The following is a 22,590-nucleotide window of genomic DNA, read 5'->3' as shown; positions in this document are numbered from 1 at the left end:
TTCCTTTATAGCACATACTTTTTTCTCAGTTTATTCAATATCATATAAGGTCTTGAATAGGAAAAATTTCACAACAAAACTGATTTTCCATTATCTGATAGTCTCAGATCAAGTACTGCTTGATGTTATGTGCAATATCATCAAAAAGTGCAGTATTGAGCTGAGCAAAAAGTTGCCAAATAACAATTACAGCTTTTACCTGTCTTAAACCTAGACAGAAAAAAAATAATACTAAAACAGCTTAAGGAAAAACCAAGCTCTTAGACACTGAATGTGAACACATTTCTCATCCAGAACTAATTTCTGTAGTACTTGTTCATTTAACTCGCACTTAGGAATAAATGTAAAACATATATATTACAAAAGTACTTAAATGCAACACACTGAAGTAATTGAATTGCTCAAAACCACCGTATCTCCTTATAGAAAAAGAGGACCATAACTTAATTTCAATCATTTTCATTAACACCAGGCTACAAATACGTCTGAAAGGGCAACACCACTAGGAACAATGTAAGACAAACTCAGCAAAACTGTAAAAGCCCAACACTGTTTCTAAATACCAGAAAAGTTTCAGACACAAAAAAAAAGGCTGACCAAGAGAACAGCCACAGATCTGGTGGGGTTTGTTTATTATTTTTTAGCAAATGAGAAACACCAGATTTTTTAGAGGCAAGTGAAAAAATGAAATCAGAGCTCCAAGACTTCTTAAACACATCCAGATATTTGAAGATGCCAAAATCTTTCGCCTACCTCCACGAGATCTTTGTATTTAACATCAGTATAGCAGAGGAGTTGGCATTAAAATTTTAAGAGAACAGTGAGAAAATTTACTCTATGTTGCTGTAAAGCTTAAGGAACAGTTTGAACCACAGTTGGCAAAATATACCAAATAATCCCCATCTGGATTTTATTCATGCAACTAAGAAGCTTAACAAGAAATCCATAAGCAAATTAGTTATTGTATTCTAATTCTAATTTATATTTCATTTATATAAAATTCTAATTTATGTTTATTTATATATCAAACACAAATTATAAACTAGTTCAGTTACAACTAAGGACTTGTCTTTTCCTACAGATTTTTGTCTTCATTTTCCAACGTCAAATTTTATTCTTTTATACACATCTATGATAGCATTAATACAGACATGTTTTTCTTATGAAACATAAGACTGCCGTAATCCTTTTGTTATTTGCTGAAAAGGACTAAAATCCACATGTACGTGCATTTCAGGCAAGATTCAAGCCCTAGGAAACAAATGTTCATAAAGTGGTAATAATATATACAGCAAATCAAATCCAGGCCAAGCCAGCAGTAAGAAAAGTTGTTTAGCATTTTGTTTCAGTCTCCAAGTTCTGTGGCCAAGTGTCCAGAGAGCATTCAGCACTAGATGGCACTCTCACAGAGACAAGCAACAAAATTCCTCTAGGCTGTCAAAGTGACTGACCATCTCAATCAGTTCATGGGCACGGTTTACATCTTTGTTTTCTGGAAATGATCAGTTTCGAATTTATAGAGCCTTGTATGTATACAATATATGCAAATTAGCTGATACACTGCCAACAACTGAAACTCTAAAAATCATCCAGTGTAAAAAAGTCAAATACGGTGCCATCTTTCTATATGCTCCTTCTCTGTTTTAGTATCTTGAACTTTAACCTTTAAAATGTGAGAACTCAAGAACAGCCTATGGAATACTCAAAGTGGGCTAGGCTCTTAAACATCACCATAGGAATGAAATAAATAAAGACACTAACCTCTATATCTGTCTGAAAATTAAAAAGGTCTATTCTTTGCCAATTGCTTCCATCCAGAGCTAAAACATTCCATGCCTGAAGAAAACAAATAGAGATTATATACCTCCACTGCCTGCTCCCATAATTTTTGTCTCAGAAATTCAAATACAACAAACTCTGAAATACAGTAAAATAGACATTTGTAGGTAGCAGTTTTTAAAAAACAAATGTAATTGTAGATATTAGTAATCCTAAAGTATTAACTGGTTAAAACTGGGGCATTTGTGGAAATTAAACACAGATCTCCTAAAAAGATTACACTTCAGAGTTTTGTCTTATGCCCATAAAACATGCATTAGAGGAAGAATTAAATAAAATACATGAACATAGCAGGATTCAATGGTCTATTTTTAAAAAGAGCCTTTGTAAATTTGTCTAGTAAGTTATTCTTGCTACATGTATATGGAGAGAAGTGACTGCACATGAGATTCCTTCCAATAAAACCACAGTTCCTCAACCTCACTAGTTACTATTCTGAGAGGAACAGAAACCTTTCAGAAAACTGCCGACTTTCCACTGTTAGAATAAGGCCTGTTACGTATACGTTTGAGAATTTGTCCTTTACTATTGACGCAACAGATGGTAGTTTTATAAAGTAGAGCAAAGTAAAAAAGTGAGAGAAACAAAAATATACTTAGAAAAACTGAAAGAAAATCACATCCAACTGACAAGAGGTAGCTTTGAGAGAACATTTGTTGCTTGTTTTATCACCTTGGTCTTCTTCTGATGTATTCAAGACTTTACCTGAAGGTTCTAACAAAGCCTGATGTTAGTTAGCTCACAAAACTTGGACCAAGACTGTGGACCAAGATGGTACAGGTATAGAAATGAAACAGTTACATAATTATATAATAAAACAAGGAAACAAACAAAAAATAAAAATAAAAATGAAGAAAAGCATGAAATTAGAAAGTTAATTCATATTGTATAAGAATATGCCTCATTGTACACACTTCATGCAGGACCAGAATATTTTTCATTTTAATTTGAAAAAAAACTAGCTAAACATAAAAGCTTACTTTGCATGCTTTCTCTATTATCTTGTGCGCCTTTTTCCTCTACTAGTAGTCCATTTATTTAATATCTTTTGTGCTTGACAAACTAATGATGGATGTACTTCTTAGACACATGGTGCACATTAACTGAACTACATGGAATTTTAAGCAGAATATGCGTTTGAAAAATAGCATTATATGGCCACATGCTTTATAAAAAGCAAATGCCATTACACCAAAATGGGCTTAATCATTTCTCCAGATATAGAGTATACACTACTGGGTATCTTTCCTATAGCCTTTAAACAGAAGTCTAACATAGCAACTAATTTCACATATCTGAATGCAAGAGTGGACCCACTGTTTATTTGTTTTAATAAATAATGAGGCTATATTTGATTTATTTTTTTTCCCTATTTTAGACAGGAAGGAAACCGCCTTAAAGTCCATCATTTGCAAATAATTAAGAGAAAGCTTTCCAAAGAACAACAACAACAAAAATAAGCACAATAGAAATACATACCTTGGAAACCTGTGCACATCGACACAAAGTAACTATGTCCAAGAAAGAAAAAATTCTAGAAAAAAAAAGAAAGAATAACAATTAAAATATTTTATTATGAGTTCAGACTAACACATGAATTCACTGTTCTGTAGTTCTATGGAACGATAATCAGTTATACAACAAGCAAGCTAAATGAAATACAAGTGTTTTGCTAAATTATGCTAAATTTTGCTTAGTGAGACTTAAGGAGTAATACCATGGCCATCTTCTGAAGATAGTCAACACCTGCATAGTAGAAAAACAGGTGCTGCTACAGATAATCTATTTTATGACTCTCCCTCCTCTTTACCCAAATGTATTTGAATAACAAATTACTTTTTCTTATTTTTAATTCAGAGAAACTGGTTTATAAATCTTTAATTGCGATGCTATTAAAGAAATAACTTACACAAATATATGTGAAGATTTTAGAGACTGGTGAAGCGTAAGAAATGGGAAATAACACACAGATAAATCCAAATTCGAGACGCTAAATACAAACACAAAGCATAATAACCCATATTTCTAAAGGGGCATCACAATGACTACCAAGTCAGCATCTTTTTTTTTAATTTGCTCTAAAAGAAACAATTACACATCAAAATTTAGCATTACAATTCTGATCACTGAAACAATTCTTCAAGGATGGTGACTATTTGTAGTTTTCTAAACTAAATTTTTCACTGTCAAAATGAATTTTGCTAAAAACTATTTACAAACAACAATGAAACCAGTTCAAAGAAAATTCTCAGGGAATAAAATATATTAACTCCCATTCCAAAATCATTTTCTATTACAAACAATGAAAGATATGAAATACATGAAAGATATTCCTGCAGTTCATTTATAAGATATTACCTCTCACCAATGAACCTTTTCAGTTATCCAAACAATGAACAGTGATGATAATATTGTATGTAACATGGCATTTTTAGCATTAAGGAGCAAACACAACTGGAAAGAGATGCTGAATTCTATATGTAAAATTCCAATTATTATTTTCCAAGTGGAAACCTGAAGCTAGAGCTCTAAACGGATGCCTAAATCTTAAGGTCTGTGGTTTTTAGCTGTGGTAAGAGTAATGCAATAGAAGTTAATGGAAGTACTTATTAAACACTAAGGTCCTTCTGGACATTTATTATGATCACTTCAGTTATTAGTTTTCCAATATTTCATCAACATATGAAAATACTCTTTTTCACTGTACAATAATATATTTCTCAAAAAAAAAGTTATCTCAAAAGGCAAAAAAAAAAAAACAATTTACAAAACAATGCAGATAACATTCATTTTGGTAACGTCTATTTTGTCATTTGAACATCCATTCTAGTGTCTGCTGCCCTCCTTAAGAAATTAACAGTGCTTTACACACAAACTGCCCACTGCATGTGTTCAGCAAGATTGATGGATTGTTCAGACAAGCAAAGAAAGCTCTCTCTCTTTTAAGAGCAGCATTTATCCCAGTGACCTGCCACGAACCCTCTCTATAGTCACCTTTCGCCCTTTCCCAAGAGGGGAGCAGCAGAAGGTGAGGGAGGGGATATAATACTAGAGAGCTGTAAAAGCCACCTGGCTTGTAGAAGCTTCCTTGTAATAATGCTGTATGAGGGGAATCATAGGTTTATCTTAGATTTACAGAAGCCAAAATATAAGAGACACATTTCTAAATTATTTCTAATGAAGACATGAAGGATGGTGACAAACCATTTCATGACACAATATTCTTGCCTAAATGAACCGTAGAACATGCTTTGGAAGTGATTCATCCAGTTCCACTGAAAGTAAGAAAAAACAGAAGGAATTCAAGATGTTGAATAAAAGCTATTTTCTATATTCCAACTACTGAGTTGCCTAGCAGTCTCTCTTCATGTTTGACTGTTTATAGCTGTTACGAGATTTAGGTTTGTGAAATGTGTTTATTTGATTCGTGTCAGTATGGAACAATGCTAGGGCTGCATGATGAAATATAAGCTCCTATTTAAGGAAAACAGAGTGATTAGTGTACATAGTTCTTGTATCATGCAAAGGAACGATCCAGCAATTTGTGTAAATAGAGGGTTTGAAGGGCGAACATTGAGACTCTAGTCTGGGAGATAAGAGGACCAAGGAGTTTCTTTTAGGAAACTGCAGACTTTTGCATGGGACGCTGCGCAAGCCTCTGATAACCAGCAAAGAGATCCACCAAATAAGGAGAAAGGGGGAGTTGAAGGATGACCGAAGGACAAAGCCTGGGAGGAAGACTATGAGCCTTCAGCACAAGAGACCCCCAGAAAGACCACCAGAGACTGATACGCATGCGTTCAGAGAGGGTTTGGATTCCGGGAACTAATTATAATAACCCTGCCTTTTCTAGGAATAGCGATGAATATGTATTAGTCTAGGAGCATAAAAATCAACCACCTGATGTAACAGGTGTGCGTCCTGGTAGAGCAGAGACTCCCGGTGCACCCAGCGCTGTTTGCTTGCCTCTATTCCCTTAATAAATCACAAAAATCCTATTTGGGACTTAATCATTTATCACATGTTGATGTATGATTTCTGCTGAAAAAGGATTAAAACCAAATGCAGAACATATGTATTTATTTTTGCTCCATTCTATATCAAGTGACTTTTTAAAGAAGTCAAAAACTGAAAGTGGTTATTTTATGTTAAAAGGAAAACTATTTTAATAAGTGTAAACATCCATGATGTTTTTAGACTTAGTTTTGTTCTAACAAAAAAGCTGTCTTGAAAGGAAGCTCAAGCTGTCCTCATGAAAATAGATAAAGTGAGATTAGGATGCATTCTAACAGACCAAAATCAGAATCATTACTCAAATATTACCATAGGTACAAGATACCAGTAAATTCTTTTACAATTGCTGAGTTATTTTGCCAACTTGTTTGGAACTGTTTTTTCCATGCTCTTCTATTTATTTACTCTCTATAGTACAGTATTATGGGCAAACCACTAAGACAATGGCTTCTCTACTTACAGCCCCACAGAACTACTAGCAAACCCTTATCAGATTTATACTATTATATAAATAGAAAAATAGCCAGCAAGACACAAGACTAAGGTTTTAAGGTTTTAAAACCCAATCAAAGTACAGAGAAAGAGATGGCAACACTGACATTGTCTGGCACTTCGGCAGAGGGACTATGTCAGCAAGCACTTATAACTTTAAAAAGTGGAAAAAATTACCATGTAGGCCAGTCGATGGTTGTATAGCTCATCTGTCCTCTATGACCATAACTACGTAGATGGAAGTTAATGCAGCCAGCCACAGGATTAATTTCCACTTAGGTCTTTGGCACAAATTTAGTACAGGGAAAATGGAAATTTATAGAACCACAGTAAAGTTTAGGATAATCTATACTAACTTCCTGTATCCCAGGCAATTAATTTTTCCTTACTTAGCCTGTACTGAGCCCAAGAAGGACAATCTGCTTACTAATAATCAGAGTTCATCAAGACTTCTTGTCCCTAGGCACACACCAGTCTGGACACACACATGCCACATGAGCTTGGTCTTGGAGATCTTTCAACGTTAACAGTACCAGCAGTATACATAAGTGTCATGCCAAAGGCATAAAGAGTTGTACAAGCTCACAGTTCCTCAACTCCTTTAAGGTAAACTAGTATTTGGCTAAAGCCTAAATTCTAGAAAATGATCTCTTCTTGATTTGAAAGCCTTCAGGGGGTGGAAAATCACCTTCTCCGATAGTTTGTTCCACTGGTTAATCATACTGTTATAATATTTGCCTTATTTCCAAGGTGAATGTCTGACTTTCAGCTTTATGCTTTCCTCTACTTTTCTTCACCAAATTAAGGAGTGCTTTAGCAGTTAGTACTTCCTTCTCACAGAGTTTTAAAGCCACGTATCATGTCATGTTTAATTCTTTTTACTTTAGCTCTTTAAATCCCATCTTCTGTGCACATTCTTCTTTCCTAGTATGTTTCTGCAAATGTAGACATCAGAAGCACATGCAGTGTTAAAAACCTTATTAGTACCAACAAAGCTGCATGCAGCCAAGGACTTTAACAGCTTTTTTGATACAGTAACAGACAAGATACTTACAGTATCTTTTACATTTCATTCCAACGTCCTCTTCAGGGATGACACATCCCAGGCTACAGCTCTTTGTGTGACATTCCCTAATCCATGTAAAAATCTATTTTGTAAAATGTAAAATTTATCTTGTTTGAATGTCCCTTTATTTAATATGTCATTCAGATGTCCTTGGAAGTGCTTTGTCTTCACAGTAATTTACCACTGCATTTCTTTTAGAGTCATCTAGAACTCTTATCTCCAGAGACTTCTTAAAATGGGATTTCCATAACGTGGAATAGAAAACAAGAAGAAAAAAAATGCTAGTTTTTCTGCCTGCCAGTTACTGCAACAACTGTTAAGCAACTCTGAATCATTTTAACATGAACCAATGTACTGTACCGATGTACTGTACAGTGTACATGAACCAATCTACTGTACAGTGCTACTTCTAAATCAAAAGTTCAAATGTTAAAGTCAAATGCCTGAATAAATTAATGTAATTTGGATCAGTAGAACCAACTGATTGTTTAACCTCAGACCGATATCAACCACTTTTTTTCCCACAAAAACACAACTGTTGGTTATATTTCTCTCTCTCAATTTTCTATCAAACATATATACAGTGAGTTTTCCAGTGCATATTGAATAGGAGGATGACTTTTCTTGTATTCTTCCATATATTTCCATTTCCATATAGAGTTCATTACTCCCATGTGCTATGAACAGATGTGTTTTTCCAAACACAGAAATGACTGATGTCACTTCTATTATTTTGTTTCCCTTTCTGTGTAACCACAGAAAGAAACAGCTATTTCTCAGAACCCCAACACTGCATGGAGTATCACCTACAGAATAAGAAACAAAACCATGCAAGAGTCAAACTGCTTCTCCCGTCTTTCTAAGGCCCTCGCCAACCTAATCACATAAGGAACAAGCTTTTGCAGTAGCAACCTGATATTTACTCATTTAAAATATTTTGATACAATACCATATGGTCTGATAACAAGCAGGTAACAAAATACATACAGTAATGCATACACACATACTGTACTATGACTTCCTGGAATTTTTGGCTTGGCAAACTCAACATTGGTATCTGCCCCATATGACAAAAATGCCTGATAATTTCTAAAAACACGCAGCAATAAAATAAGGTTTTAAAAAGTGATTTAAGAATGAAATACTATTTCAAAACTTTTATCTTTCACATCTTTTCAATTCACAGTGCTGTTGCACACAAAGAACGATGTCAAAGTACACAGAAATATATAGTTGGATGTATGGAATATATGGATTCCCCATCCCTAGAAGTGTTCGAGGCCAGGCTGGATGGGGCTTTGGGCAACCTGATCTAGGAGGAGGTGTCCTTGCCCACAGCAATGGGGTTGGAATTAGCTGGTCTTCCAACCCAACTCATTCTGTGATTCTACATTTCTATGAAATGAAAGTCAAAATAATAGATGAGAAATGCATGACCTTTAAGAAGTTAAAGACTTAAACACAAAACATGTATAGGGTAAAATCTCAACCCATGAAAGTTTATCTAATGTCTTCCAAAAGGTCAGATACATGCTATAATCAGTTTCAGCACCCTTACTTAGCTCTGTTTCACTCAAAATAGCTGGTGTGACCTAACATTTTAGGGCAATAATCTCACTACATTGGTTATCCTGATTCATCTAATAGAAAAATATGAGAATTTCAAGAAAAATCAACAATGGTTATTAGAAAATAATCTTATATAACATTAGCACCATGTTGTCTTCACTAATACTGGGAATCCCACTGCAGTGTTTCCTAAAGGGAAGCTGAAGTAGAACGTTTCACTATTTTGTTTTGCTATTTTTTTTTCTTTGCTATTTTTTCATCATCTTTCTCCTTTCCCAAGACAAAATACCTTAAAAACAAATGCAAAATCAAGTTCTGTGCTTTACCTAGAAATGAAGCAGTAGAGGACCTGCAGCCCAAGGGAGGAGAGCTAAGACAACTCCCAGCCATGCCAGCTCTACTTCCTGCACCCCTACATCAATCACGCCTTCCTAAAATTTGAATAGTTGCAGAGGAGGATGATCCATATTTCTAACCTTAAAAGCCTCATGGATGTTGTCCTGGTTTCAGTTAGGACAGTTATTTTTCCTCCTAGTAGCTGGTACGGTGCTATGTTTTGGATTAGGATGAGAAGAGTGCTGATAACATGGCGATGTTTTAATTGCTGCAGAGCAGTGCTTACACTAAGCCAAGGACTTCTCAGCTTCTCGCTCTGTCCTGCCAGGGGGCAGGCTGGGGGTACAGCAAGAGCTGGGAGGGGACAGACCCAGGACAGCTGACCCAAACTGGCTAAAGGGGTATTCCATACCATCTGATGTCATGCTAAACGATATATAGGGGTGGCTAGCTGGGGTGGGGGGCCGGCTGCTCGGGGTTGGGCTGGGCATCAGTCAGCAGGTGGTGAGCAATTGCATTGTGCATCACTTGTTTGTACATATTATTATTATTATTTTCTATCTTAATAAACTGTCTTTATCTCAACTCACAGGCTTCACTTTCCCGTTTCTCTCCCCCATCCCAGAGAGGGAGGGGGGAGAGTGAGCAAACAGCTGTGTGGTGTTTAGCTGCCAGCCAGGTTAAACCACAACAATTGTCCAGTTTAATAATTTCCTATAAGGGCTGGATGACCCACAAGGTTCTGCAGTTTCTAACATTGAACATGCTGCAACTCATATGACTCCCTAGTTTCATTAGCTAGATTTTTGTCAAAGTCTTAGCTATAGAGTCCAGCTACAGCTTTTTTTTTTTTTTTTTTTTTTTTTTTTTAAAGGCATCAAACCAGGAGGAAGAATTCCATAAGGATCAAAAACACTCAAAGATATTTTTATTTTACAGAAAAGCATACGATGAATGAAAATGTAACTACTTTGGGGCAGATGGGAATCACTGAAAGGGGATACAAACTGGAGAGGAACACCTCATACACCCATTACAAGCTGGGGCTGATCAAATGGGAAACAGCTCTGCAGAAAAGAACCTGGGTTCCTGCTGAACACCACTATGGATATATCTCAAAGCACAAGGCTTTGGGGGCAATTTATCCATGTGTATAAATATCTAACGGGAGTGAAGATAACAGACTCTTCTCAGTAGTGCCCAGTGACAGGAAAAGAGGCAATGGATGCAAACTGAAATACAATAAACTCCACTTAAACAGAATGGAAAAAACAACATTCTTTTTACTGTTCGTGTTGTCAAATACTGAATGGGGTTGACTTGAGTGTTTATGGAGTCCCTATCCTTGGAGATAGTCAAAACTCCCCAGGACAATGCCAAAAATGTCTGTTCTAGCTGACACTACTTTCAGCAGCAGGTTGGACTAGATGACCTCCAGAATTCACTTCCAACCTTAGCTAGTCAATTTTATGAATACAAAATTTATTTTTATGAAACGATTTTCTGAAGTACAAATTTGGCAACTAGAACACATCTTACTAGCAGTTAGCCTAATGATTATTTCAGAATGGTTTACCTGGCAGACCACAGTGCCAACCCAACTTGTTGGTCATTCCAATTCTTTCCATGAGAGAAGGTATTATACAATCAGGGCACCAAACAGCCAAAATCGAACATGCCCACTCTACGTGCTGGTGGCTTAATAAAAATTTGGAAAAAAAACAGAAACCACAAAGATGATGCTCTGGTGGTATGCAGCCTAGGAATATTCCATAAACCATGATTTTTACAGACATAAATGTTATGGAAACTTCAGTCTTTGGACTAGTATTTGGTACACTTGATCCAACTTGTAGCTCTGCCACTGGCCTGGAAAATAACATTGAAAAACAGATTTCTCATCCTGATGCCTATGCCTGCATCAGGAAGACAGAGATACGAATCACCTCTATTGTAAATGCTTCATAAGTTACTGACAAAAAAAAAAAAAAAAAAAAAGCACAATATAGGTGCTTGATATTGTTATTTAAACTCTCTTAACATCACTACTGAACAAAATAAAAACTTGTTGTTGTTGTTGTAGAGAGTTGGAGTATCCTTTGAATTGCCTTTGTGTTTTGCTGGCACTTTTAGCATGGGAATGAGGAAAAAAAAGAAAACGTTTTGGAGTGTGTGTGTGGGGAATTCCATATGAAAGGAATGGCTTCTTTGTATCACTGATACTTCTGAACATTTGGCTTTGGTAATTCGTTAATCAAGAGATTGAGTTTAAATAAGACTCCAGTTTCAAGGTAAATAAAGCTCCAAATGGAATTAGGCCTTGATTAATTAAATAACAGATTCTAAAGAGAAGCTTAAGAGCATATAAAAACACAAAATGAAACAAACAAATGGTAATGCATGGATCTGAGAATTATCTAAGTCGCTGTTACATCATCTTTAGCTGTTATTCCTGCTTTAAATGCTTATTTACTTTTGTTTGTTCCAGAATGACAAATCTTTTGTCACAAGTGTGTTTTTACTAAGAGATAATATCCATCCTTGAAGTAGGTAATGCTGAAGCAGTCCATTTGTAAGAAAGTCCCAATTCTTCAAGCAGAAACATTAAACAAATCATTTCCTTTCCATAATTCCCAAATGATACTCAGCATCTTGGAAAAAAAAAAAAAAAAAAAAAAAAACACAACAACAAAAAATCACCTATTTCCAAATCACCCCTTCTTCATTAACATAGTGCACAGGCAGAAAATTCTGTGAGTGCATTTGTACTATCTTGTAGACTATCACTCACATTTTTTAAAGGAATTCCATTTGAAACACCAAACACTTATGCTTATACTTGTGTTTATGAACAAAACCAAAACATTTAAACAATAAGTAGAGGATGGCAGCTACCTCCCCCAGTTACAAAAGGCCAAGCTTATTTGACAACTACATAATCATTTTCACGTGTTCAGCAAGCACCTCATACAAAGAATTCAGAGAACACATACAGAATAATCAAGTCATAAGTCAGAGAACTGAAAACTATAAACTTGCATCTGGAACTGATCTTAGTTGGTAACAATTTCACAAGCAGACAAACAGTACGTGTATATTGAAGCCAAAAAAACCTGTCATTTGACACGACTCATTTTCCCCACTTCATTTGTATAATTAAATACTGCAACACTTCACCTTGAGTAGCAAAAACTGCTGTTTAGTATTTAATAATCTCAAGAAAACATTTCAATTTTATAATGCACATGTAATCATTTATTTTAATTTTAGATCACATCTTGCCTTTCTGGCATACTACAATAGAGGACTTCGCTACAATAGAGGACTTCAAGCAATTACAATATAGCTATTTAGAATCACAAACAACCAAATTGATACATCAACTGTATTCATACAGATTATTAATCTAATCAATTGTATAGGAGTTGCTTATGAAAGTAAAATGTATTTCCTTTAATTTCAGGATGTAAACCCAAATCTATGTTTTTTGTAAAGGGAAGTCTAATCTTGCCTCATGCACGTAGCTTTCATTGAGCAAAGTAAGTTATGTGATTTAGCATGCCTGAAATACGTCTAGGTAAGGAATTAGTGCAGAGCAGCTGCAATATTCCAAGCTCATGTTAACTTCCCAATATAGAAAACTCCTCTATATAAAGATACGGGCAATATATTCGTTAAGCAGAAGCATGTAGACTAACACTGATAGGAAACAAACAAGAACAATGAGACTGATAACGGCATAACATCAAAACCAGACTCTCGTCTGCAGAGTCATATACCCATTTCCAGTGGTCTTTAACTCCCAAGAAGTGATTAGAAAATCAACCATACAGGCGATTAGAACAAATCACAGGCATGTGTCATGGACCAGATAAAGCTTCTGGAAAGTGATTAGATATTTTCATTTTCAGCCAATGTGAAACAGAAACAAAATTATTAGGGACAAGATTTAACAGATTTTTTTATTATTATTAAATTCTTATGTTCTTTAGCAACAATTGGTAAGTAATATCACACTACAAGTACCATTTTTATTTAACATAATTTGCCCAACTGTAAATGAATAGTCATTTAGTTCCTCTGTACCTTCAGTCTTCAAGGTAGCATACCTAACCTCAAATAAGCATTGAGGACAAAACAAGTTGCAATTTTCTGATTAATCAGCTTTTACTAGAAAATTTTTCAAATACTGTTAAGTGGGAATGGGCTTTAAAACTTTCCAGTGATTTAACTCAAATTTAGGACAGAATCATTAGCTTAGTGGTCAGTGTATAGAATATTCCCTTCAGAATATGCAAAATGTCTCATGTTGACCTTATATATATATATATAATGTATGTATATTTATATACACATATTTTAAATTGCTATGCCACTGGCTAGCATGCATATGCTAGGAAAGAGAAAAACATTGAGAAAGAAAAATGACAAAGCAAGCTTTTAGAAGTGAGTTTTGTCTAAATTAGGTGGGAAAAGTTTCAAAATAATGACTGCTGTGTTAGGGAAAAATTCCTCTCATAGCTCTAAAAGTCAAGAGAAATAGAGAAGCCAAATTTTACAGTGATTTTGGGCTATTTAAATATCTATGGTTCCAACTAAAAAAAAATTAATGTCATGATGACAGATTTCTTGTTGCAACCTTTTTTGTATTTCTTTCCTATTTCCCCCACAGTTAGGCACACAGGTTGTAAAGCACCATTTCAAATATACAAAGCACTATGTTCAACTTCATTATTCTTCAGCTACTGGCAATTCTTCCTTTCTACTATAATGCAAACGCTAACAAAAAGCTGAGCAAAAAGCAGTGTGTAGTAATAAAAATAAACAGAAATATGAAAACACGTATAATGCTTCATCAGCCACCCACATGCATTCAAGAGAAGCTGCTGCTGGATCAACTGCTGAGTTCCTCTCCTAACTCAGGTTATAAGATTTGCTTACCTTCTTTTATATCTGGTTGAACACTCAAATTTAAAGTCTGACGACTAATACCTATTATTTGAGTACATGCACCCAACAACTATGGTTTACAGCAGAACTCATAATAGCTTCAACACTTATGGTGCAATTTATGAACACTAGTAGTTTGCAGGCATGAAGGAACTGAAAATGGTTCAAATGACTGAAAAAAAAACATCTCTACTGTTGAGAACAAGTTCAATTTTCACTTCTTGAGTGGCTGGGATAAACGCAAAAATAATATAAACCACATCATCGTACTCTCTCTGAATAATTCTTTAAAAAAAAAAAACTTAGCAAGGAAACAACAAACAGAAAAACGCTTTTACAAACGCACAACAGTACTTGTTTTTCCCATAGCTTAAATTTTCAGATCCTTCATTACTTTTTTCAGTAACAAAACCTGATTATAATTACTGCCATGTTTTACAATCAAGTTTCTGAAGCTTGCCTTTCTCATGCAAAATCTTAGAGCATAAAATATTAGTAATTAAAATACACATGAATAAACCAGATCTGTCCTTCTACATGCCCAAAGTACTGACCATACCTCTATTTTCAAACACATTATGATTACCTTTTATCAAGCACAAAACTTGAAAGTAATATTAGTTACATTCCCTATTTTTTGTTTGTTTCCAATGCTTTTCAAACTCGTACAGTTTGAAAATTTTAAAAATACTATTTTCTTCCTGGCAATTTACAAGAAAAAAATAAGATCATCCTCACGGCTCTGACATCTTACTTAAAAAGTTAATACTGTTAGATCTCGAGTAGTCTATCTCAGACTTCATTTCTGATTCTGTTGGTAATAGATACAGGTTTAACTACAGATATCAATGCAAATCTGCACCTAACATATGTTCCTGATGCATTACTGATGCTTTTCTATAAGCATGGAAGAAAAAAATAAAGCTACAAATGCCTGAAAACACTGCTTAAATTACACAATTTATAACAACTCTGCAGGATTCTTATTCAAACCATTTAGCTTTTATTCAACCTTTCACTTCTATAATAGAGTAAAGGGGAAACAGTGTCACTTGCCAATTCGCAAACTAAGAGCACTACAACAGCTAAAAGGGGTGGTCATTTTTCTTTTAGCTTGAACAAATAAAAGATTTTAGCAGAGTATATTTCTTTCACAGAAAAAAAAAAAATCAGTTGCAAATGAAATGTCCCCCTCACTCCACTCAAGCTATTCTACCCATCTCAAAGCATGACTGGTCTCCAAACTAGAGTCTTCTTGACACCACCATAGTCCATCTCAGCCAGATAACCTCTTCTTCCTCTGACCAATTATTTGGGTTTATCTCATAGAATCACAGAACAGCTTGGGTTGGAAGGGACCTATAAGATTACCCAGTTCCAGCCCCCTGCCATGGGCAGGGATGCCTCCCACTAGATCAGGTTGCCTCCTGCCAGAGAAGGAACAAATAATATGTGGTTTTGTATCCTTCCAAAAAGAGCTTCTTACCTGAGAAGCTGAGGGCTTCAGTCAATTACTGATGTGTGGTAGATACTTTGTAGAAACCATGCAAGAGACAATGACACTGCCTTGAAGAGCTTATAGTCTAATTCTGGGTGTTACAGAAGTAACAGTGATGATCAGGTAGATAGGAAAATGAAAGAGAGTAAGGACTGAAGTATAAGTCCAGGTGCTTACTTTAACTTTTTTTAATGATTACTGCAATAAATGAGTAAATTTTGAGAAGTGGTAGTATTTTCTAAGTCTACCACCAGAAAAAAGACTTCTCAGTTTTAATAAAAATATTGGACTGCTTGTTACAGTCAAATTACATAAGCTTAAATACTTAATGCAAATGACAAGAAGACCAACTCTCACAATAGAAGTGTTTACATTTCACTTCCAGATATTTGTAACAAGACATTAATCACCCTTTTTCCATGTGTCAATTTTTTTTTTTCTAAAGCTGTAGTATTTTCCAACAGTTTTTATATGCATCTGATATAAGCAAGAAACAAACTAAGTGCATGTGATAACACTTTCAACAGCATTTACTATTCAGTTCCTGCATTGTAAGCAAAACATTCCCACTTCAACTGAGTTATTCTTCTTAATTACAGGGTAGATTGCGTAGTTAATATGACAATATTAATCAAAATGTTAATTACATTCAGTACAGTAATATTGAGCTCTGTCATACTAATACTGCAAGACAATTTTAATTATGCTCGTGCCACATTGTAGCACGAGCATAAACTGCTCCAGGTGTTGAAAGACATAAATGCTTTTGCAAGCCTGAGCGTAAAACAAATTCCCCACTGACAATCCTTTAGACACCCAGGTTCAGGTTTATATAGTTTCAAAGATATTTTCCTTTTAACCTACAGTGAAAGCTAAAGCATACCATGTAATCAGTAAATTCTTTCAGAATAAAACATCTTTGCTATCTCACTGTCTAAACTACCTCAACAATTTCTGTTGTATTACCTAAATGGGATGCTTAACAGTTGCAGCAGTGGAAAGGACAGTCATTTCCACAGAGATGGAAAACCCTACTGCTAGAGAAGAAGTGTTTTAGATAAAGATGTGCAGCATCAAGTGAAACAAAGCAAAGTTATTAGAATTTGTATTCAGGGCCTCATTCAGTGATGCTTTTTCATTTAATCACATATTCTAAACAGTTCTACAAGCCTAACTTACATCATCACCACCACATGGAATGAGTATATCTGAACAAAAATGAAAGTATTTTAAAAATGCAATTCCTTTTAACAAAAGACTGTTTCTTTAGTACCACCAAAAGAACATTGTGATAGCACATACACTAAAAAGTAATAACATTTTAGGAACACTTTCTTAATACACAAAATAGCAAACTACCATTGTTTCAGACAGGAAGCAATGACATACAAGATAACCAAAGCAACTCTTTAGAGTATCAAGAACAAATTATTAGCTCAATTTTAATAACACCATCACTAAATATTATAATTGCACCATTACACACGGACATTTCTTTTTCACAGAGTGGGCTGCAATGAAAACTATAGGCAGCTAGAGAAGAAGTTACTGGGCCAATCCAGTTTCCCCCGTGAAGTGGTTACATCCAGTTGAGCAGTACCTCCACATTCTGGAATTGACATTTTGCTTGAAATCAACTTTTAACACAACAAGCATGTGAAGACATCCACCAGTGTCTCAACCATGGGCTAAACTTACTGATCCTGATGTTGTAACTAACTCCTGTGATGGTGATCTACTCACACAGCTTTGATGAAATGCACAGTTGGCCAAACGATTACAGTAAGTAAAAACCTCCTGTTGGTTTTACTGTATAATACAGACCAACAGTAAAGGTGACAGTCTGTGCTTTTCACTGAAGTGATTTTTGGAAAGCTTTGAAGTTGTATTTATATTTGTCATAACAAATTTCATAGGAAGAAGAATGTGAGTATTCATTGTAGGGAATTACATAAGAGAATGGATCTTACACTCTACAGACAGATAAAACTGTGCAATGTGGAAAAGAGTTAACTACATATACTAAAGCTATTTGGACATTTTATTTCACTTCTTTTTCTAATATGCAAGAAAAAGATCACTACTCAACTATATAGTGTATAGTGTAATTTGAACACTTTAAAACAAACCAAGACGAATCAAAACAAAACAGGTTAAAAAATTCCAAGATTTAAAATTGTCATGTTACTATTTATTTCAAGATATTTAAGAATTAATAGTAATCTTAATAGTTTAAGAATTAATTTGTAGTCTATAAGCCACATAAGCAATGCATTATCCTCAGATTTTTACTCCTTAACACGTTATCACGAATTACCTTAAGAGAAGCTCTTTGGGTAATTTTTTGTTAATAAGGCCTTCGTCATTATTTGAGAAAACCTGGAAACAGAAAGAAAAAAATCATTTAAAAAGACAAACAAAAAAGCAGCTTTTAGAGAACCTTTTAACCTTCTGTTTAGGTATGTAACTCTTAAATTACCTTTAGCGCCATGTTTTCAACATGTTATTTGGTATCCCTATGAAGTATTTTAATATGTACTATGCAGCCACACCCACTCATACACTTAGCTCTTTTCTAGTGCTGAGATTTAGCCACACAAAGTATGTGGAACTGCTTTATAATCATTAAATAAACACTAAGAAACACGCTCATGAAGTATTTTAGGTAGCAGTAAAAGTTCTAGCAGTAGCAAGACACCTACAAATATGCACTGGTTGCACAGTTCTAAAAATGTTCCATTTACAGTGTACACTGTAAATTCTGTGGCCCAGGTACATGAAGATGGAGAAACTGCAATAATCTAATAATTTAAAGAATTTACTGCCACATATGGCAGTGGTCTGAAAGCAAGAGAAGCATCTCAAGAAACGTTACAAGAAAAACAGAAAATGCCTCTCACCTAGACCATCTTATTACCAACATATTTCCGAAAGAGATTCCATTCCGCCATCAACACATACCACATATTTGGTAACTATTAGCTGTGCTCCTTGGTTAAAAAAAAGGGAAGCTCAACAACAAGTGGTTCTGAAAAAGGTACATCAAAAAAGCCAAATGCAAGCATAACTGTGTCCATAAAAAAAGGAAGTCAGCAAAAAGTACATGCCTGGGAATTCTGAAATATCTCCCCCCAAATACTGTAAGATTAGAAAACTGGAATTTCCTTCTAGCTGCCGTATGAACCTTTTTTTCTCTCCCACTATGTTCTAGGCTGATGTCAGGCCTAACTGCATACCACTGTTTCTCAGTTTTGTATTGCAGCAAAAGCTACTTTTTGCACCTCCAATCTCTGGGCAACAAACAGGTTATCCAGGCTATCCACACATCTAAGAACAGTAAAACCGTAAACTTTCAACAGGACCAGCAAGATTAATCAGGCTTCCTTCTCCTGCAACTGGAGCAACACAATTATTAACAGACCAATGGCTGTAGTTTCAAAGCTTACAGCATATATGCATACGTGCTTCAATAGGACAGACAACTTTACTTCCTCCTGAAAAGAAAAGATACGTGCTTGGCTTTAAGCAGTTCCACGTGGCTGAACACAGATACAGGTTGGCACTGGTTTTACGTTATACCAATAGTCATTGCTGCTGCTATTTTCAGCCTTTATGCTCTTCTTGTTGCACTCTCTCAGAAAAAGGAGACATATGCCATCCTCACAGAGCTTAAGATCACCAAGTTGCTGGAGGTGAGGGTGATATACTTGTGCATTACAGGCAAAAAATAAGTCACAAAAAAAAGAAGTTACCTCCATAAGTGCACACAGACAAGATAACTTATATCTCATTAATTCTGGTCCAGTATCTGAACATTTAGTATCACAGACCACTAAAAATCCTTAATCATTCAACATAATCATTCTGCAGTTACAGAAGCTTCCTCAAAAGTTTTGATATCCATCTAGAACATACTTTCCATCTATATGCATAAACATATATATTTTTAAAAAAGCTATTTTGTTAACTGTTACTAGTTTACAAGTATGCCATCATAAAATTTATTATTGTACTACTTTTATTTATGCTGTAGACTCCCACATGTATAATAACATGGACACATGCTCACTATATGAAGATGACACAGCATTTAAATTTATAAGACATGAGCTATTTAATACAATACTATTTAATACAAACAGATAAAACGTGTGCTCAAGACTACTGGTATTTCCAGCTAATTAACTTCTGCATTAAAAAGCTAAAGCACTACATAACATAGCACAGATTTTTGGGACTATTAAGTATTTTCCTCTTGTGGCCAGGGTGAGAATCTAAACCTACAACCGATCTATACTTCTGGCAGCTCTTATGGGAAAAAGACTTAAAAGCTCTGTTTATGAAAGGTATCTTTAGAATTTAAATTAAAGCCAGACTTGCAGTCTATGGTAAATAAATGACAGTAGACATGACCCATATACTTGCATTTAGAAATCCAAGTTAAACTGAAGAAAAGGCAGCTTTTACTACTACTTATGAGAAGCATACGACTTGCCCTCCACACAAAGTACCATGCCTGAAAAACAAGCTGCAGATGAGGCAAGAAACAGATTCAAAGCTGTTTTTTAGTGACACGGACAGTGGGATCAAGTGCACCCTCAGCAAGTCTGCAGATGACACCAAGCTGAGTGGTGCAGTTAATACCCTATAAAGAAGGGATGTCATCCAAAGGGAGCTGGACAAGCTAGAAAGCAGGACCATGTGAACCTAAGGTTCAACTACTCCAGGTTCAAGGTGCTGCACCTGGACTGAGGCAATCCCAGACACAAGGACAGACTGGGAGGACTCATTGAGAGCAGCCCTGCAGAGAAGGACTTGGGGGTTCTGGTGGATGAAAAGCTTGACATGAGTGCTTGCAACCCAGAAGACCAACTGCATCCTGGGCTGCATTGAAAGAGGGGTGGCCAGCAGGTGGAGGGAAGTGATTGTGCCCCTCTGTTCTGCCCTTGTGAGGCTCCACCTGGAGTGCTGCATCCAGGTCTGGGGCTCCCAGCACATGAAGGATGTGGGGCTGTTAAAGTGGGTCCAGAGGAGAGCCACAAAGATGCTCAGAGGGCTGGAGTACCTCTGCTATGAAAAGAGGCTGAGAGAGCTGGGGCTGTTCAGCGTGGAGAAGAGAAGGCTCAAGGAATGCTTTATAGTGGCTTTTCAGTAGTACTTAAAAGGAGCTTATAAAAAAGATGGAGAGCGACTTTTTACTCAAGCAGATTGTGATAGGAAGGTTTTAGTTCTCATTTTAAACTAGAAGAGGGGAGACTTAGATAAGATGTTAGGAGTAAATTCTTCACCCATAGGGTGGTGAGGCACCAGCACAGGTTGCCCAGAGAAGCTGTGGATGTCCTATACCTGAAAGTGTTCAAGGCCAGGTTGGACGAGGCCCTGATCAACCTGGGAGGTATCTCTGCCCATGGCACGGGGTTGGAACTAGGTGATCTTTAGGGTGCTTTCCAACCCAAGCTGTTCTGTGATTCTCTCAGTTTTATGTGCTTGTGTATACACTAGCTATGGTTATCATATAAAAGTATTCTTAAGGAGTATTTAAATAAATGAAAAAAAAATTACTTTTTTACTCTGAAAAAGTAGATCAGCCTCTAGAATGATCCTGCATTTGAATCTCGGAAGAGAAGGAACCCTTTAAGGCTCTTCAGTTTCAGTATTTTGCCAAATGAACAGAAGGCATGGGATAACTGAGGTTGTCGTCTTCTAGACAGAACATAAGGGGGCTGATTGTGTGCAAATGGTGTCAAAAAGAGAAGGTCAATATATTGGACAATCTAGTCCTTCTTTGAGGATTTCCTGATGATCTGAAACTGCCATTAATCACAGTATTTGCTAATGAAGTAATTACCCTGGGTACATACATCTATCACCTCTTTGAAATAAATAGCACAGTCTTATTACTTTTTTGCTTGATTTGTATATCTTCACTTTCCTAATTTTCTATTTAAAAAAATAAAAAATAAAGCCAGTCAAGGAAGCGTTCACCAACTGCTGTGAAAATATTCTAATAACCTTGAAAAATATGACTTCTCTTTAGTTAGTGCTGAAAACAACACGCCCTCAAAATTCCTGTCCAGTGTTACAAAATAACTGTGGATGCAGAAAGAATATTTCTTCTTTCTTTGCTTTCACATTTGATAGCAATTTTGACTGTGTTACTGACAGGGTACATAAAACCCTAGAAAAGCATGCTTCAAACTCTACAAAAACATGAAATACAACAGAAGAATCAGTGCAGAATGAAAAAGGAGTGGTGACATTGAACATATGTAACAGAATGTTACTCTAAAACCACCTCTGGATTTCCTGTAAGCATAAGAGATACAGGAAGCGTCTACATTCTGATAGGAGTTTGGGAAACAAACAAAATAAAACACCCAAGGGAAAACTGTAACGGTGCTCTACCAAAGCCTGTTTTCCACAACAAGTTGGTTATTAGTACAATCCTGTGCCATTTCTCACATTCCTTAATTGAACGCTTGCTTTAGTATCTTCACTTTAGTAAGACAGATAACAATGAGCTAAAAACTGAAGATTTCCTTAAATTACATGATATTTACTTTCACTAAACTTCTTCCATATCTATCACTTTTTTTCATTTTATATAGTATATGCATATACACATTCTGTCTCATCTTTTTGCTTCCTCTTCCACATAAATAAATATAATGATTACTTTTAGTATTAGAACATACCTTCCTGATACATCACAGTTAGCCTGTCACCATATTATTATCTTCTGACCTAACAGCTCTCCTGTTTATATCAGAACTAGTGAAGACGGGTAACAACAAAACCGACGGGTAACAACAAAACCGACGGGTAA

The 22,590-nt window shown here is 35.6% G+C and overlaps 1 protein-coding gene across 2 annotated transcripts in view; it reads right to left on the bottom strand.

Annotated features, from left to right (window-relative positions):
- FBXL2 (F-box and leucine rich repeat protein 2) overlaps window positions 1-22,590 on the bottom strand; it is a 53,056-nt gene that overhangs the window by 23,840 nt on the left and 6,626 nt on the right. For both annotated transcript variants that reach the window (XM_035316203.1, XM_035316202.1), the window contains exons 2-4: window positions 18,082-18,143; window positions 3,319-3,373; window positions 1,762-1,836 (exon numbers count right to left, since the gene is read on the bottom strand). In XM_035316203.1, the coding sequence (XP_035172094.1) occupies window positions 1,762-1,836; window positions 3,319-3,373; window positions 18,082-18,143 (192 nt within the window). The remainder of the gene's footprint in view (window positions 1-1,761; window positions 1,837-3,318; window positions 3,374-18,081; window positions 18,144-22,590) is intronic.

This window comes from Oxyura jamaicensis, chromosome 2 (assembly GCF_011077185.1).
Source record: "Oxyura jamaicensis isolate SHBP4307 breed ruddy duck chromosome 2, BPBGC_Ojam_1.0, whole genome shotgun sequence".
Taxonomy (NCBI): Eukaryota; Metazoa; Chordata; class Aves; order Anseriformes; family Anatidae; genus Oxyura; species Oxyura jamaicensis.
The sequence above is the reverse complement of the archived record's forward strand: the minus strand, read 5'-3'. Positions and strand labels throughout refer to the sequence as shown.